At 33.6% G+C, this 15809-nt stretch overlaps 1 protein-coding gene across 10 annotated transcripts in view; it reads right to left on the bottom strand.

The window, feature by feature from the left end:
- LOC141456848 (uncharacterized) overlaps positions 1-15809 on the bottom strand; it is a 74087-nt gene that overhangs the window by 8127 nt on the left and 50151 nt on the right. For 8 of the 10 annotated variants that reach the window (XM_074133181.1, XM_074133217.1, XM_074133190.1 and 5 more), the window contains 4 exons: positions 2771-2900; positions 2352-2681; positions 2130-2156; positions 538-2040 (listed from right to left, as the gene is read on the bottom strand). In XM_074133181.1, the coding sequence (XP_073989282.1) occupies positions 538-2040; positions 2130-2156; positions 2352-2681; positions 2771-2900 (1990 nt within the window). Of the gene's footprint in view, positions 1-537; positions 2041-2129; positions 2157-2351; positions 2682-2770; positions 2901-4790; positions 4833-15809 lie in introns of those variants that run through there. The other 2 variants (XM_074133208.1, XM_074133228.1) reach the window with 2 other exon arrangements.

Here is a 15809-nt window from a genome sequence, read left to right as displayed (position 1 = left end):
TCAAGAAGAACAAAATTAGGGAGGGAAATTTACAGCACATTAATCCTGTATATTTTAATATAATATATAAATTTCTTTACCTATAAACTAGCAGTGGTCATTACAAATTATTTAACTCTATGCAATCAAAATAAATGGTTCTTTGCTTTTTTAGTACTATTTTTTCTATATATAAGTATAAAACAAAAAACTAATTATTCTTATCGCATAAAGAGTAAAATAATTTTTTATCTCTATTTGTGGTGGAGAGTTGAAGAAAGAAGGAAAATAGTTTTCAAGCTTGCCCTTGTTTTATCTTTATTAGATAAAACGTGAGTCAGAATTAATCCCAAGAAAAACGGTACATCTTATTTCATAATATCCTCCCATTATTAGACTTATGATGAAAGAGGAAGTTAACTACCTACGAACCAGTTTATAACCGAATTGCTTTTAAAATTAGAATTCACAATTAAATTTTTTCTTCACACTATAAACTACTTCTTTAATTTTTGGGATGACGAATAAATAAAACGATGTTTCCCTACAAATTATTACCTGGCCTTCCAGGCTGTCCTGGGTATCCACCACTTCCTGGCGTCCCTGGTTGACCGGGTTTTCCTGGTTGTCCAGGTTGCCCTGGGTATCCACCACTTCCTGGCGTCCCTGGTTGACCAGGTTTTCCTGGTTGTCCAGGTTGCCCTGGGTATCCACCACTTCCTGGCTGACCAGGTTGTCCTGGTTGACCTCCACTCCCTGGCTGTCCTGGGTATCCTCCACTACCAGGTCTTCCTGGTTGACCTGGCTTTCCTGGTTGCCCAGGGTATCCTGGCTGACTTGGATATCCTCCGCTTCCTGGCTGTCCTGGGTATCCACCACTTCCTGGCCTGCCTGGCTGTCCGGGTTGTCCTGGGTATCCACCACTTCCTGGCTGACCAGGTTGTCCTGGTTGACCTCCACTTCCCGGCTGTCCTGGGTAACCTCCACTACCTGGCCTTCCAGGTTGTCCTGGCTGTCCTGGGTATCCACCACTTCCTGGCTGACCAGGTTGTCCTGGTTGACCTCCACTTCCCGGCTGTCCTGGGTAACCTCCACTTCCTGGCCTTCCAGGTTGACCTGGTTGTCCTGGCTGTCCTGGGTATCCACCACTTCCTGGCCTTCCAGGTTGACCTGGTTGTCCTGGCTGTCCTGGGTATCCACCACTTCCTGGCTGACCAGGTTGTCCTGGTTGACCTCCACTTCCCGGCTGTCCTGGGTAACCTCCACTACCTGGCCTTCCAGGTTGTCCTGGCTGTCCTGGGTATCCACCACTTCCTGGCTGACCAGGTTGTCCTGGTTGACCTCCACTTCCCGGCTGTCCTGGGTAACCTCCACTTCCTGGCCTTCCAGGTTGACCTGGTTGTCCTGGCTGTCCTGGGTATCCACCACTTCCTGGCCTTCCAGGTTGACCTGGTTGTCCTGGCTGTCCTGGGTATCCACCACTTCCTGGCTGACCAGGTTGTCCTGGTTGACCTCCACTTCCCGGCTGTCCTGGGTAACCTCCACTACCTGGCCTTCCAGGTTGTCCTGGCTGTCCTGGGTATCCACCACTTCCTGGCTGACCAGGTTGTCCTGGTTGACCTCCACTTCCCGGCTGTCCTGGGTAACCTCCACTTCCTGGCCTTCCAGGTTGACCTGGTTGTCCTGGCTGTCCTGGGTATCCACCACTTCCTGGCTGACCAGGTTGCCCTGGTTGACCTGGTTGTCCTGGCTGTCCTGGGTATCCACCACTTCCTGGCCTTCCAGGTTGACCTGGTTGTCCTGGCTGTCCTGGGTATCCACCACTTCCTGGCTGACCAGGTTGTCCTGGTTGACCTCCACTTCCCGGCTGTCCTGGATAACCTCCGCTACCTGGTCCGCCGGGCTGACCTGTACTTCCTGGTTGTCCTGGGCCACCCGGCTGTCCTGGATAACCTGTTCCTCCAGGAAGACCTGGTTGCCCAGGCTGGCCTGGTTGTCCGGGTTGGCCTGGTTGTCCAGATGGTCCTTGTTGACCTGGCTGTCCTGGATACCCTCCACCACCTAATAAGTTAATTTTTGGCATAGTGTATGATAGATTTTTTTATATTATTTTTTTGAGTTCATAGCAATAGCTATTGTCTTTTACTTGCCTGGTCTAGTTGGCTGTCCTGGTTGACCTGTAAAATTTTAAATTAGTGCTGATAAATTTGAAGTGTTAGGTTAGTAACAAAAGAATGGTTTCTGAATTCTTCACGTTTAGGATGTAAGTTGTCGCTAAATTATTGATTTCCATTCAATTAGTTAAGGTAATCACTCGCTAATATGCACTTTATACATTAACTGTAATAGTTTATAACTTATTAATAAATCACCTCCTGGGCCACCTGGGCCTCCACCGCCACATCCTTTGGGGAAGTAAAGTTGCCCCCAGGGAGTAAGCTGGCCATGGTGATGGTGATGTTGATGTTCTCCATTATCCACAGCGTTATCTTCCTCAGGATTGTGGGGCTGTAAGAAGATTTCTACATCTTCTCCTGGTTTGATTACTCTGTAACCCCAGCCATCGGATACATAATGTGTAGCCTGCAGTTTACCTTCTGGATCTATATATCCGTAACAACCATAAACAACACCATCTGGTCCACGATTTTCATGATGAAATTGTCCATCCGGTCCGATTTCGTAGCCAAAAACGTAGGCATCTGAAAAATAATGAAATCAAAGATGAAAATTGTGTTGAGTTTTATATTTTAACACACCACACTGAATACAATAAAAATAAATCATTTACTTGTATCAAAGTTTTGTTCGTGATATTGAGTCTTGTTAGCATCTTCGATATCCACAATCACTTCCTTGTCTCCGTGCAACGGTCGATTATGTTCAGCCACCTCTTGCGCCCTAATTAGTGCCCCCAGAGCCTGTAACAAAAATTCAACAATTTTTATTTAATATAAAAAATTTCTTTAGAAAGACTTTGAAATTTTCCAAAATATCGATATATTTGTTGCTCAAATTTAAATCCATTAAATTAGGACTTGTTGATCCAGTTCAATTCGTGTATTTTTTTTTTTTTTCTAAAAGGTCAGAGGTATTTTTTTAAAATTAAATTGGAGAATTTTTACCAATTTACATGAAGAGGTTTCTGTTACGATCAGTAAGGTCTCTGTATTTCGTCATAATACTTTTTCCCAATAAATTACGCCACAGATTTTAAACATTTCTATCTAGTACACATACAGCTTGTGTTAAATTCCATTATACCGAGCCTTTTTATTGATTTTCTATGAAATTAATAACTTATTTTTTTAATAATTTTGTGCCTTTGTAGTAGACATGATTTCAATTATTAAAATTAGATGAAGAGTTTTTAACTTATTTTATTCTTACTTTCTCTTACATAGAATGAGAAGTGGCAACTGTTTAATGTTAAATAATATTGAAACAGTTAATCATTTTGTTTTATAAAATTGTAAATAAAATCATTGATAGAATATTGTGATAATATCAAATATATTGTTAATATTTTTTGGTGTATTATTATGTGCTAATGTTATTTAGTTAGGTTTAGTTAACTTAGTTACAAATAACCTGTTAGGTCAATGTTAGGTTATCATAACCCATAGGTTCATTGCAAAACAAAAAAAAAAAAAAGAAAAGAAAAGAAAGAAAAAAAATTATCTTGAATAAACTTGGTTGTCAAAAAATGGGACTTCTTAGAACAATTTTCCAAAACTAGCCTAATCTGCTATAAATAGAACTTTTTTGAGGAAAAAAAGTTTCAAATTAATGTTAAAGCGCTCTTTGTGCTTCATAATACCACAAATTTTAAGGAAACTGTTTTTGGGCAGTTGGGCAAAAATTAAAAACAGAAAAACTGATAGTGATGTTCCGTTTTTGTTTTTTTTTACCATACTAAAAACTCACACTTATAGATAGCCTCCAGGTAATAACTTATTTTTAATAAACCACTTGTTTGCTCCTAGGAGACTTCAAAAGGATATTTGTTTTTTTGGAGAAAACTCAAAATATTACATCTTCACGATCGAAATACACGACACTTTCTCTCATGGAGGAGTGAATTTGACCGTAAGAATTGCGATGTTTTAATCTTCTAACTTCACGGACTTGTTTACAAATTATATAAACTCAGAATTGAAACTTATAGGAATTATTAATGACGTGAAATGTGTAACGGAAATAGTAGCATTAATGTCGTGGTACGTGGAATATAATGACGACCTTGACCAACAATGACCCATTAGGTAAGTCTAGAGGAGCAGAGAGAGTTATGTAAGCAGCAGCATCAGCAGAGCACACTGACTCCTCCAGTGGTGAAAGTAACATCAAGTTTATCTATCCTCTTTAACTCAATACAGATATTTATACACAGACATTCTAATGGTCTGCACTTAACGCACGTATACACACGCACTGCACAAACATGTTGTCTGATTAAATTGTAAACAAACAATTCATTGTGCTACCTTACTTTTTTGTTAGTAGATACATGTTTTTATTTGATTTTAGATTAAAACAATTTATATCATGACATTATTTTCAAATTTAATTTACTTTATATGAAGGGTAACGCTTCTTCAACTCTCATGGAACCACTTCAAATTTACCCCTCCATGATATTGTTATTAACGAAAGTAAGATCAGTTTAGAAGGAATATAAGAAACTACATACAAACACTTCTTATAAGCCTAAAAAATACAGAATTTTACTAATTAATTTACACTGAATCAATATAAACAAACAAAAAAATAGTAATTATTTTCATATGATTTGCAATTTATTACTGTACCTCGGAGGGAAAAGGCACCATGTCCATTTTTTCGATTTTCAGATTTTGGCATCATTTTACAAATTTTTTGTTGCTCTTTCTAGAGGTGTAAAGCACTATGTCCTATGTTTACTATTAAGCGATTTATTTGTATTTTTAAAAAGCACTATGATACTTCATAAATTTTTTCACAATGGAGATCAAAATAAAATATTTTAAAATATGGGAGTTAAAGTGGCCATACCAACTATAATAATTACGGTTAAGAAGTACAGGAAAGAGCAGTGGCGTACCTAGAACTTTTGCCGCCCGGGGCGATCTCCAGTTTGCCGCCCTTTCTATTATAAGTCAATCAAATAGTGGTTTTTATAAATTAATACACATAAATAAATTATTAAGTTATTTAATCAATATTAATTAATACACAGAGTAAATTTTTTTAGACATATTTGTATGCACTCGTAAACATATTTATATATATAATATCTACTCTTCTAGCTTTCATACTAGAAAAATCGTGTATAATGCTCTCAAAATTTATATTATTTGTAATTTCTTGTTCTATTGACAATATTGCAAGATTTTGTAGTCTTAATTGACTCATTGTAGAACGAAGATAATTTTTTATCAACTTCAATTTTGAGAAGCTTCTTTCGCAACTAGCGACACTGATTGAAATTGTTAAAAAAATTCTTAACAAAATTACAATGTTTGGAACAGAATTGAATATACCATCCACGATCTTAAGAGCTTTTCGCCATTAGGCAAAATTTGAAAAAACCAGTCCTGACTCAGTTTTCTTGTTTCACCTTTGGCTTTGATTGTATTATTAGGACGTTTTACTCCTTCGCTGAAGTCGGCGTCCAAATTTTGAATTGCAAAGGGACCTTGACGTACCAGAAATACTCTTGTATTGTCGTCAATTTTGTTAGGCCATAATCCAATATCTTTCATAGAAATAGACGGAATAATTTGTGCAGCAGATTCTTCATCAGAACTTGATGAACTTTCTACTTCTTCGCCAGTATGTGAAGCAGGTCTTTCCTCTTGAACAACATTGGAAAATGTTTTTTCGCCTTCGAGGGCTGCTTCTTCGCCCGTATTTGAGGCAACAATACTAAAAGAACTAGAAGTTGACTTATGGGAGATATATTTGAGTAGTGCTCCAGTATTTTTAGTCTGTATTTCCTCCCTTCTCTTCCTTTTCTTTCTAAATGACGCACCACTTTCTTTTACTCGTTTCATCCTAGGGATATATAATAAAAATATAACTTGTCGAAAGTCGAAATAAATAGTATATTATGTATAGAAAACGGCAAAGTCATTTTACTACTCTGAATAGCATTTAGAATAACATCTATATCTATAATACGTAATATAATATACTTACCTATAATAAACTCTCCAAATGCACTGGCACCCTAATAATTTGTTTCACTCTTCACTGTTAAAAGATTGAATCGCGAATGAACAAAATGGTTTATAAGCAATTTATCATTCCAAATACAATTCTTCAAAACGGACTGAGTATATTTATCTATTTGCGATTCCTGAAATTGTAACTTCGTCAGTATTTTTGTTTTGTCTCGTTTAGATTTTGTTGTTTGAAAAAGATAGTTCTTATGCCGGCGCCCTAATGCTTTGCAGACCTAGCAGACCGCCTTCCGCCGGCCCTGCTTTTCAAAAGAAAAATCGATCATCGATGATTTAAAAAAATATTGATATATCACTTCAAAGTAATCATATAAACTTTTCAAAAGAAATGACATTTATAAACTGATATCAAAAAATTTTAGTTAGGAAAAATTGCCGAACAAAATCGTAAAGATCCTTTTACGAATTCAACGAATTTTAATGAATACAATAAAATAAAATTATTATCTTGTTCTTGAATTAGAATTCAAAATTTACACTAAAATGCATTTATATACACCGAGGAATAATATTCGAAATCATATAGTTAATCATAATTTATATAAATCAAATATTAAACTTATAATAATCATTTATTATTCAAGAAAGAAAATAAATATGAAATGAATAAGTTGCTTTTTACAACTATAAGTAAATATAAAAAATGCCGCCCCAAGGTAAGTGCCGCCCGGTGCGGACCGCACCCACCGCCCCCCCTAGGTACGCCACTGGGAAAGAGTATAACCGGAAAAGTGGAACAAAAAATGAATTTGGAAAAATATCTTTATTTGGCTCCCCTGTAAAATTTACTTTTTGTGACATGGTGCCTTTTCCCTCCGAGGACATATTATATTATAAGATGCAAAATATCATTACAGTTTGATGCATATTTGTAGATGACTAAAATTCCATTATTTGTAATGACGAACACAGACTCTATAAAAAGAACCCTTTAAGAGAACTCTGAACGATTTAACACTAAAAAAAAAGGTAACGGACGAGCTAGTATTGACTACTTTATTTACTCATGTTCTAAATTATTTAGCAAGCGTTTTAGCGAAAACAGCTAAGTATGCAGAACATTCTTTTGACCTACACAACAATCAAGAACCGCAACTTAAATCCATATACCCACACAGGAGTACATGCTTCATATGGCAATTCAAATTCTAAACTAACAACGAATTCTTAAACATTTTATTTAAAGCACTTTGTCTGATGAATTTTAAAAAGGCTTCTTAATATTTTTGCCATGCCAATTTGTTTTTTGTTTATTTGAATCTTAAAACGATTTGTTTCTTCCTTTAAAAGCATACTTCAAGAACTGCTTGGAAGGTTGCCTGCTATATTCAACTAAAATAGTTCATCTTTTTTTTTTTTAATTTTAAAGTTGGACTAAAAAAGACCTTGATATTTTATTCACCACAAGTGAAATAATCAACTAATTGTTAGATGAGACTCAGGTGAATGTAAAATGATTATTACAATGGGTTGGGACTGAAGCCCAATATGGTTAACATTGTGTTTATTAAATTGAAATTATCTCGCTTCAACACTGACACGACACTGAGGAGAAGAAACGTTTACAGTTCTAATTCTTAGGACTTGATTGTAAATTCAAAGAATAATAACAAAATAAAGGAATATCTATTTTTTAGGCGACTTGATATCCAATTATCAATACAAAATTTTGGAAAATGTTTCACGCTAGGTTTTGAATTCAGAAACTCCCTGTTACAATTCCATGCTCGTAACAGACTAGACTTAGTTTAAGTAAGGATATAAATTATTTGGATATTTATCATTTAACCGAAGAAATAATGTCCTTGAAAATCTGTGGTAAAGAAGCAAATCAAAGCATCTATTTTGAGAGCATCAACTTGGATCATCCCTTTAAACCAATAAGCTTTAAAGAATGTCATGGGTAAAGCAAAACTATAAAAATATTGGAAGAAATTCCAAAATATTTACAATTTTGAGAAAAAAATGTTGACGTTAATGAACAATTTATTTCACTTGAAATGTTCAGTTTGCAACACACTTTTATTGCCATCATTGTAATAAATATTTATGAATAACTATTTATAAATTAATGTATTAACAAATTGCATTGTTGTGGCGTAAGGATGATGGAATTCAATGATTATGTTTTACTAATTTTCACACTAATTTCACATTAAAGTTGAATTATTCATTTAAAAATTTACAACCTTTGTGTGTTTTATAAAAGCTGACTTAATGAAACTGTGAATTAGAGAGCACAAATACAGAAAATTAAATGTAAACCTAAATAAGTTTCGGTGATACATCATAGATATTTCATTACTTCTCTACGTCATATAAGGATTTCAATTATCTATTATTAAAAAAGAATAGAAAAAAAAAAAATGTCAATTTTCAATATGTACTGATTAGCATTATGAAAACAAAAGAGGGGAAATAGTTTTATTTATTTTTATTTAAAATTTGATCTCCGAAATTCTGGTTCTTTCTATAAGTTAGAGCAATTTAAATGAATGAAGATGCTGTCCTTAAACGTTTCAAAAATAGCCGAGTAAAATGTTTGTGTAAGTTGTGGCTGTCTTACTTAGAATCGTCCAACTGATATTATTAATGGCAAAAAGTAGATAATTTTGGATAACAGCTATCAACAAGTAACAGAGATAATTGTGCACCAACCATACGAACAGCGTTAATATTAGAAAGATAAGGCTTTGAAATGAAAAGTGAATAAAAATAGAATAATAATAATAATAACAGGCGTAGCTCCACGATCCGGAAAACAACCTCCTTTATTTCGTAAAGTGTTCAAACACATAACGTCTCACTTGGTGAAGAAGAGCAGGACGAGCAAACCAATGATGAAACTGAAAAAAAAGATTCTCTAAAACCTGTTTCATTCTCCCTCCTGAAGGGTCATCTTTCTACTCGTGTTTTTATCCAGGGCATGTAATTTAATTAATTGGCCATCATGGTAGATAGGTATGTACTGAAATGAAGGTCATATAGGCACTATTTTATTTTTGAAATAGATAACTAGGTAGCCTGGAGTTAACTATAAGTTTAAATGGAAATTTTGGAACATTACATCAGCGTTTATTCCATTTAATATTCGTATATTTCTTTTTTTTATATATATATTAACAGAGGACGCCCTTTCTTCTCGTATTTACTTTAAATTTAACTTTTGCATTTTTGCCCTTAATACAATTTTATACAATAATTAATACACGAATTTATTAGCATTTATTTATTTTCATTGTTATTCAGTTTGCATGGGTTCTTCTTTGTTTTTATTTTATTTTTTTAATTAAGGCGTGACAACATCTGAGGTGGTTCAAGGCCCTGCCATCCTCTGGACAGCGTTCTCTCGTTACAGACAACACTGTCCATCACAGACAGTCAGCTGTTAGAAGCACTTAGGAAGAGAAAATCTTAAAGGCTAGCGACTGGTTTCAGAACCCGTAATCACCACATTGGGAATCCAGTATACGCTAACCACTAAGCTAATCCCTTCCCCTATTTTCAAGTACACTGTTACGATTTTGAGAAACTATCGCCAGCTAAACTCTTTCACTTGGTGAAAATAGTAACCAAAATTTCCTGTTCATAGGCGCTTAATGAAGCTATTATTGGCTCAGGCAATTTAAATGACTAAAGCAAAAGGCTGTTAAGGTTAAAGATAATTATTACTCGAACCAAATACAACTAAATTTGGTAACGAGTACATTTTCTTTAAAACAAATTTAGATGTTCTCCACCTCCAATTAGATCGTTCAAGTTTAGATACTACCACTTAAGAATTACGAAGTTTTTGAGAAGAAACCATAGGAAAATCTAGTCGTGAGAAAGCTAAAACTGGGCAAAGCAATGCCTGAGGAGTTAGGGGAAAGGGCTGAAACAGGACTTCGTTGATACTTTAGTATTATTTTCTACATTCTGAAGTTCCTTTTTTTTTGCAAATGAAAATATCTTTTCAAAAAGTTGATTCTATTAACATAGCTGAAAGGAATAAGAATAACATGGGACAAATATTACTTTTTAATTTCATGTTCTATTAGTTTTATTTTTAATTATGATTATTTCTTAATAATTTCTGTTCTGGAGAAACTTATTAATTTAGATCTTTGTTTTTCTATTCTTCCGAGGGCAGTTCCAGAGCTCGTGCTCGCGGACCGTGGTATAACCGTAGTCAGAAGTAAAATTAATCGTCAAAATCCGGAGAGGACAATTGTCTAAGGATTACTTATGACATCATTTTTTTTTTTCACTGTTTATAATTGCTACTTGTGTGTTTGATTGGCAGATCTGACGCATTATAATGCATTATTATTCCTGAACCCAAACTCCCTACAAACCCTGTAATAATCGATAAAAAATGTGAAGAAATAAAGTTATTTTATTGAATTATTAGCCATGTATAATCGCAATTAGTTAATTCAATGTTCTATACTATTTTATAACCCTATAAGTAGTTCTAATTCCTCGGGTTTAGTTATTTTAATTTACAGCCAATTTAGAATGCTAGTCTAGAGGGATTAGGTAGAGTACTTAGTAGCAGTCAGAGTATACTGCAATATCATCCAGCTTAGCCAGACATCCTTAATTGGCCAATATTCGAAATCCACAATAATAATCTTTTGTAATAATGCTTTGTTGTGGTTTAGTATAAATCCCTGTTTAATAATCCTTTAAAATAAGTATAAAATCTTTTAGGATATAAAATATAAATAATAAATTCAGTTTTGATGTAATTTGCACTTATAACCGGATTTGCTACAACTAAAACTTGAAATTGTAATTTGTATGCAAACTAATTAAAGGGGGATCCCGGATACTTATTTCTTCTAATCAAATATTCAATTCTATTTTTAAAACATCATCTCAACTACATTAGAATAAAATAAAACCTTTGTTTATTACAGTTGTTGGATAATTCACTATTTACATTAAATAATATGAGCTTTTAATATTGGGGAAATTTACATCAACACTCACCAATATCAATAAATTACATCCTATTGGGGGCAAAAGAGGTTTTATTCGGCGATAATTTTTCCTTCTGCGTGTTTAGCTGATTATGTTCCGAAAAACTGGTGCTTGAACATTCGGTACCTTATGGATGTCATCAAAAGCAATTAATTTTTCTAAGCGATAAAATTCTTTCGTGTTCTACTTTTTTTCTCATTCAATTTCCCTGCACTTATTATTTTTTAATTAAATCTCGAATTAACTGACCTAAATTACGAATAATATTTCTTTGCAAAGTGTAGACTAAATGATATCAAACTTGAATCTGTGAGCATTCTGCGCTTTGTACCAACCATTCTGAAGATCGAGCAGTCTATGCTCTGTTCTATGGAAGATAAGAATATCAGTAAAATTCAATTTTAGGATTCATTGCATTACAAGTTCACACTTCTTTGCTATTTAACATATTAGTGAACTGATAATAGAATGTTAATAAAATCGCGAATCGTCACTTTGGGTGCGTAGAATACAGCGTACTTTGCTTTAATTTCAATATACAATAAATATTTATACAAAACATTCAGAGAATATTTTGCCGCATTCATTTACCAAGATATTTCTTTAACAATTGTGAACATAATTATAGGTAATATTGAACTCAACGTGTAGGAGGTGTGACAATGTTATTATTATTATGACATTTATTTAAAAGTTACATTCTAAAGAGAGAAATGTTTTTTATATATTAAGTATACATTATATGAAAATCATATTAATAAATATCAATACGAAATAGATTCTTTAAATATTACAAATTCATTGATTATTCATGTACTTTCCTGTTGGGTTAATACTATTCGGGAACAAGATTTTCGAAACTAAGATAAGGTGAAAGAAATTCGTGACGCAAGTGTTGGACCGTAACGGTTTTTAAATTGTTCACATAATATTATAATGATACAATTGTGAATAATAACTTGCTATCTAGCAAGAATCAACAATTATTTAACTTAAAGTGCAGAGCATAGAAAAAATTAATTGTTGAATCTTTTATCAATGGAGTCGTTATTATTTCAAATTTTAATGCTCGTTTGATTTGCTGTCAAGCCCGTTTTCTACATTCAGGTCGATACATTGCCCTAAAATAAATTATAGGCGAGTATATAATGTTTTTCTTACTTTTGTATGCATTATTTGGAAATAATTCTAAAAAAAACTATAGTAGATGAACTATGTACATGTGACTGTACTTACATATATAGGATATATAATTAACTACACGATTTTTTAAAAGTATGTTCCATTTTTATAAAAATAGATGGCTTCAAAATTTATAGCAGACTTTATTTTGTTCTTTAGGCGTTCGAAAAGAAATAAAAAGATTCCTTTTTCAAAGTATGAGTGTAAAATTAAATAAAACTAGCAGAGAAGAGTCAAATCAGAATAGTGAGGTCAATTTTCTGTGGGGGTAAATCATTGGAAATCCTGAAAACCAAATGATAAATGCAAAAATAAGACTGCAGTAAGTCGCAGTTTATGTTAGGACATGCAATTTTCAAGAAGCTGGAGTAGCCTTAAAATCGTAGGTGACGAGGTTAACTCAAATTGTGAATCTTTCATCAAAATCTTTAACCGTATAATTTCAACTTTTCCACACCTTTAAGAAATTTTTTGAAATGGGTATTAACGTTTAATTTAGTATTAAAGTAAAAGTAACGTAATAGCCTACTTTTTTCAGGTGGGGCTTAACGTCGTGGACGGGGCGGAAGGTCTTACTTTACTATAAACAATTCGTTCTAACAAATAAAAAGTAGTCATATGCGGGATTCGATCAGGTGATAATCCCACTTACAAAGCCATGCTCTTGACCACTAGACCAACACCCGCCCATCAATTTGGTATTATAATCCACAAAAATCCACATAATGCAAAGTATAATGTAAAATATCTAAAATTATTCTTCGTCAGTTTTAGTGGAATTTTACGTAAATTAGGTTAACTAATTTTTTTGTTTTTAAAATCTTAAAACGTTATAAAATGACTAATTTGCTATTAATGGTCAGATTTAGGATAAATATATTGCTTTCTTGCACACAGATGTTGCGTACATTAATTTACACTGTACGTCGGTATTCTAATTGTAGAAATCATTCGGTTAGAGCTAGACCGATCGGCCTTCTCTTGCACGCCGCGTTCTTAACCTGTTACACAACAGATCTTCCAAGATATATATTCAGCCGACACGAGTAGGTCAGAAGAGTGGAAGGGGCGCCCAGTTCCCACTCCAAACTGAGTCAGAAATCGAAGAAAGGAATATAACAGATGCATCTTCTTTGCCTTCTTCAAATACATTGCAGTTTCTTCGCCTTTTATTTATTCTCTCATGTTCAATGCACTACAGAAGAAAATAACATTTACCCGCCTTAAATTGGCGGTAATCTTCTCTAAAAGTGTCTTTGAACTCCTTAGTTTTGGTTGGACTTCCTACTAATTTTGCAACTCAAGCTATTGTTGCATCATGAATAATTCTAAACAAAGTGTATTTTGTGTACAATGAAGCTAGAGGAATGAGGGACGTCATTAAATCCTCTTTATCTTTTTTCACGATCAAATATTAAATGAACGCCCATGGAAAATGATGCGGCAATGATGTAATTAAAACTACAATGACATGAAAAACAAAATAGACCTTAAAATACTGAATTACTGATTTTAAAATGAATTCAGTTATTAGTTCCATTTTTTTTTTAACAATAGGAAATACTAATGTAAACTTATAGAATATTATGCAATAAAATGATATTAGTGGACGATTTTCTAGAATTAAGCATACAATTGTATCTGCTTGAGAGTTGAAGTATAAAATATTATTCACAATGGATCGGTAAAAAATATAATTATCGAACAAGAAACCATGGTAAACCCAAGAAGATACACACTCCATGTATTTCACTGCTGAATCAATGCTTAAATACTGCTGTTTGCACGACAAAATTCTCTGAAGATAAGTAGAAATTTCTATATTTGAATTCTCTTGAAAATTCCATGAATTATCTTCTTCAAACTTCTTAAATAAAATTTGCTTCAAACAGGTCAATCACCCTTATTTGAAACAGTTTGAAGATACATTATTGGGTGTTCTGGGATAGACACTGACTACAGCTAACTAAACAAGACCATGTAGCAAAGAAAGTTAACCAAGAAGAGTCAAAAAGTTTTACTATTCTGATATCTTTCATAGCAAATATGAGAATTTGAACGTTAACTTGAAACTTCTATGAGTTTTGAATACTAAGCAGTGTTGCAAATAGTTCAACTAACATTTTTTACAATTGGCAGTTTTACACAGGCAGTAGATAGATATTCTAAAAACAAGATGGTACCAATCGTTTGGAAATGGCATGGTTTGTAACAAGTTTCTAGTTATGTTTTAAACAATAACCCAATCATTTTAAAAAGGTGCAATAAATTTAACAGTACAAAAATGTAAAGGATCTCAAAAGGACATTTCACGATTATCGTTTTAACCAGTTGTTTTCAATGATGTCAACTATTTTCAGTATAATACTTGATCGTGAATGCGTTAGTGATGAGATGTGCTATGCAATAGGTAATGATTTAAGCCTCTTCATCTCTCTCGTGTAGGCGTAATGGAGATGCTGTAATGATGAGGTCAGGATCCGTTCTCTTTCTATCTGTATACTTTACTTAGCAAGCTCTTTCAATTTATGCGCTTTCCAATTAGCAAAGTAGAATCCCACTAAATAGAAATAAATAGGAAAGCAATCAAAACTGGAAGAGAATTAAAATTTTATGTGGTCAAAAAAATTAACTTTCTTATCCCATACTAGACATTTCTAAGTAGTTAAGACAATATTTAAATACTAATATACTGATATATCTTATATAGAGTACGTATATTAACATTACAATAAATAAGCTAACACCAGACCTTTGTCAGAACGGCCTCATAATTCTGTTCTTTTGTTACATGAACAACAAAAAGTATGTTTTAATATTCAGTTCCAGAGAAAGACCAAATTTCTTTCCAAATTCAAGTATATTCAACCTAAAAGATTCCATGGGCACAATATCTTTTTCAGCATATTAATTCTAAAAATTAAAATAGGTCCATAATTATTTAATTCCTTTAACGTAATTAGTAAATTACATTTCAATAATTTAATCATGAACCACCTTAAATTTTCAAAAATGGGGATTCAGCGAATAAAAATGAATAAATAAAAAGTAAAAGGGTTTTTTTTCCACTTTGTCATATTTACACCTACAACAAATGTTGCATCAGGTAAATTTGATGAAACTGGTTAAATTTTCACATGAAAGACATGTAGGAGTCACCACCTATGGAACTCTTTCTCAGTGGATTGCACTCACAACAGTAGGTAACGGATTGTCTGGAAGGTGAGGAGAGGAGAGTTGTTGGACGAGAGGATTAAGATGGAGAGCTAGGAGGCTATGAAATTTGCGGTAGCGAGACTTTATTAGGTCAGTGACGAAAGGGATGTGAAGGTCAGTGTGAATGGTAAGGTTAGAAATGTAATATGGAGCATTCAGGATTTTCCGTAAGATTTTATATTGTAGTGTCTGTAGGCTTTTGAAGTTAGAGGGTTTGGTTGAGCCCCACACTTCTGCTCC

The sequence above is a fragment of the Rhodnius prolixus genome, unplaced genomic scaffold (genome assembly GCF_049639745.1).
Source record: "Rhodnius prolixus isolate KJV_2025 unplaced genomic scaffold, Rpr scaffold_1, whole genome shotgun sequence".
Lineage (NCBI taxonomy): Eukaryota > Metazoa > Arthropoda > Insecta > Hemiptera > Reduviidae > Rhodnius > Rhodnius prolixus.
The sequence above is the reverse complement of the archived record's forward strand: the minus strand, read 5'-3'. Positions and strand labels throughout refer to the sequence as shown.